At 54.2% G+C, this 3969-nt stretch overlaps 1 protein-coding gene across 1 annotated transcript; it reads right to left on the minus strand.

The window, feature by feature from the left end:
* Positions 1 to 305: 305 nt before the first annotated feature.
* adrb1 (adrenoceptor beta 1) lies at positions 306 to 1532 on the minus strand (the record flags this gene model as incomplete). Its single annotated transcript, XM_084485245.1, has 1 exon — positions 306 to 1532. The coding sequence occupies one exon, from the start codon at positions 1530 to 1532 to the stop codon at positions 306 to 308; it is 1227 nt and encodes a 408-aa protein (XP_084341371.1).
* Positions 1533 to 3969: the final 2437 nt, after the last annotated feature.

Genomic DNA, 3969 nt, shown 5'->3' on the forward strand with positions numbered 1-3969 from the left:
CCACGTGCACTCCGCGTTACATCTGGTAGTAGTACAATACAAAAAAACAAACACGTTTTAAGTTAAAATGACAGCGTCTTCAGCGTGAAGACGGCTCCTATGTGCGATGCGCCACTCTGTACCAAAAGGCAGAAAAAAAGAGACAAAAGGCGCCCGCCTGTCCGGCGCTGCGCCTCGCGTGCGCTCCGGTGGTCCAACCTGTCCGCGCGTACGCTGCGCCTCGCGTGCGCTCCGGTGGTCCGAGCTGTCCGCGCGTACGCTGCGCCTCGTGTGCGCTCCGGTGGTCCAACCTGTCCACGCGCATTTTATAGCTGCGACTCGGAGCGGGAAAGCTTCCCGCCTCCCTCGCAGCTGCTGTCGCTGTTGTCCAGCGCGTGACAGTCCGACCACATCTCCAGCGTGTTGGGCACGAGCGTGTTCACTAATCCCACGGAGCAGCGCGACAGGTCGCACGAGCTGATGTGCAGCCTGCGGTCCACCTGTCGCGGACAGCACAGCAGCCGCTTAAACGCCTTCCGGAAGTCCGGACTCCGGCAGTAGATGATGGGGTTGAACGCCGAGTTGACGTAGCCCAGCCAGTTGAAGAACACGAAGAGGTTCTTGTTGACCACCTCCGCGCAGAACACGCGCACCACGTTGACGATGAAGAAGGGCAGCCAGCACAGCGTGAACGTGCCCATGATGATGCCCAGCGTCTTGAGCGCCTTCTGCTCGCGCAGCGCGAGCATCTTGGACGGCCGCTTCTTGCTGGACTTGCACGCGGCGGCGGCGGCGGACACCGTGCCGCCCTGCAGCGCGCTCAGGAAGCGGCCCTCGCACTTGTCGATCTTCCGCAGCTGGTTCTTCGCCTCGCGGTAAACGCGCGCGTACACGAAGATCATGACGGTGAGCGGGATGTAGAAGGAGATGACGGATGACGAGATGGCGTACGCGGGGTTGGTGATGAAGTCGCAGCACTCGGGGTCCTCGTAGCACGCGGTGTCCACGCGGTCCCGGGACCAGTGCATCAGCACGGGCAGGAAGGACACCATGGCGGAGATGCCCCACACGGCGCACACCACCGCCTTGGCGCGCGCCTTGGTCAGCAGGCTCTGGTAGCGGAAGGGCGCCGTGATGGCCACGTAGCGGTCTATGGCGATCACGCACAGCGTCTCGATGCTGGCCGTGACGCACAGGACGTCCACCGAGATCCAGAACTCGCAGAAGAAGGAGCCGTAGAACCACGCGCCGCGCACCTCGAGCGCGGCGCCGAACGGCACCACCAGCAGCCCCATGATGAGGTCGGCGCTCGCGAGGGACACGATGAACACGTTGGTGAGCGTCTGCAGCCGCTGGTTGCGCGCGATGGCCACGATGACCATGATGTTGCCGAACACGATGGTCAGGACGATGGAGCCCATGAGCAAACTCATCCCCGCCGCCCAGCGCTCCGACGCGCCGGCGGCACCGACACCGGCACCGTTGGCCGCCGCCGTCACGGGTTCAGTGTCATTGGGAAAGTTGGCGAGTTGCGTGAGACCACCCTCCCCCATGACGGCTCTCGCTGTGTGTGTGCAGGCAGCGCGAGGACATCAAGGCAAAGCGAGCGTTGCTCCGCCGTGCGTCCGCGAGCTCCGATGGTGCTGATGGTGCTGCTGCTACTCCCAGCGCGCGCCAGCTCCATCTGTAGCCACTCTTGCGCTTTCGTTCTCTTCTTCCTCCCGCGAGCCGCTCCAGGACATTATAAGCCGCAGTGACGTCAGTGCGCTCCAGAGCCAATGCGCGAGCCGCCGTGTCAGTTGGATCTTTGAACAACGAGCCCGAGCAGGACCGCTCGAGCTCCGTCGCCATTCAGGCTAATAATAACGAACAGAGTTCGTAAATTCGCAAATTTTCTGCTTGATAAGGTCATATCGCGGCTAGCAGGTTACTTTTGACCATCCAGCACCTGTTTTACGCACTACTCTGCTTACAACAATCTACCTTCATGCCCTCAGTGTCAATTTAAAGTCATAAAGTCACCCTTTAAATGTTGTATTGCATACAAACATGCAACATAAACCCTACTCCAAACACAAAAGATAACCCAACAGAATTTTCATTTGATGAAACAATTCTGTACATGTGTTTTATGAAACACTGCATTGGTCACAAAAATGTACACATATTTACAAATAGACCTAATAATTAAAATGAGATCACTTCTACAGAATCCCACAGACACACACACACACACACACACACACACACACACACACACACACACACACACACACACACACACACACACGCGCGCAATGTAAAGTGCTTTGGGTACCTAGAGAAGCGCTATAAAAATCCAATAAATTAGTAATTATGAATGAATTATGCAAACTGACTTAAATTGAACTCCTGCATCGACCAATATTGGATTATGAATGAGAGTTCTATATAGATGGTCTGTAATCTATTTTCTGGCCTATTTATAATTGCTTAATATGTACCACGTTTATTTTTCTGAATTCATTGCCCTCCATAGATGTTTTTAAAAATCTCTTAAAAACAACTTAGAACACTGTCACTGTTTCTAGCTTTTTCTCTGTCTCATTAACACTTTTCGATGTATTCTTGCTTGTGGTCTATGTCTTCTCTGTACCTAAGCTGTACTTGTCTTCTTGTATACTTGCTTGTGCTTTTTAAGATTTTACATCTCAATGGATCAATAAAGGTCAGACAAACATAGATGCGGGAGATTCCATCTCTAACCTCGAGGATGGAAGTTGGTTCTTAAAACCAAGTCGCAGAAGAACAAACATAACCAGAAGCCCAACCTTTACCCTAGAGCAGCTGAGAGCCACAGAGACCCACTACGTAACATCCTTAATTAGCCCGACGAATCCCTGTGACCTCTGACCTCCTGTCGCTTGAGGAACTGCTCTGTGCTTCCAGGAACAGACAGCAACAGTCCGATGTAAGAGTAAACAGAGGGGTGGTGGGGGGGAGGTAGAGAGAGTTAAGGGAGGGGGGGGAGAAAGAGAGAGGCCATTAGATCATAGTTGGATCGTGGATTTTTGGAATTCATCTTTGCAACAAAAATGACCATAAGCGTGTCCTCATGGTGCCTGGGCTATATTTAGACCTGCACTTCATCTATGGAGGTGGGGGCCACTCGATGTGCCCGGCGTCACCCCCGCGCCCTCTCTCTCTCTCTCTCTCTCTCTCTCTCTCTCCACTCCGCAGGCAGCGCTGGGTTTTAGACGCTCCCCTCCGGTACCATCCGTGATCCTAAAGCAGGAGCTCTCACCGCTGAAGCCCCGGTGGGACGGAGGCGCGTGGACGGCAGGCGGGCCGGAGAGGAGAAGCCTCCCGCTGGACAGGAGGAGGCTCAGAGGAGGCTCAGGAACGTACCGACTCCTCTCACTGGGCGGCACGTGGCTCAGGAGGTACAGCAGGTTGGCTGTGTAACATATTTCAGCCATAATATTCTCCCATAGCCACAATACTGAGTAAACATAACATAAGCCTTAAGACTGCTGCACAACCAGGCAACAGCTGATCATGAAAGGGGGCGGGCTTTTAAAGCCACAGAACACGCCCACCTCTACCTTCTTATTTAAATCGGACTCCGCCATTTTAGGTCAGGATCTCTTGGGCGGCGTATCGATTAGATGTAAAGCTTAGAGACGCTCCACGCGTGTTATATACGATCCCTCTCCTTTTGTTTCATAGACGATAGACAATAGACCAATAACCTTAACCAAATAAAGTGAGTTAAAAGCGATCCTGTCTCGGCGGCCTTTCCCGGACCAAAATTCATAACAGCTGGTAAACCGGAAGGTCGCTGGTTCTATCCCGAGCCCCTCCTAGCTTCCTAAAAGGGTCCCTGAGCGAGACGCCCTCACCCCGACCGCCCCCCCCCCCCCCCGACGAGCCGGCTGTTGCCGTGGGTGGGTGACTCCGCGTCAGTGTGTGAGTGTGTGAATGAATGGGTGAATGTTAGGCAATGTTGTA

Source organism: Micromesistius poutassou, assembly GCF_964030765.1.
Source record: "Micromesistius poutassou genome assembly, chromosome: 21".
NCBI lineage: Eukaryota > Metazoa > Chordata > Actinopteri > Gadiformes > Gadidae > Micromesistius > Micromesistius poutassou.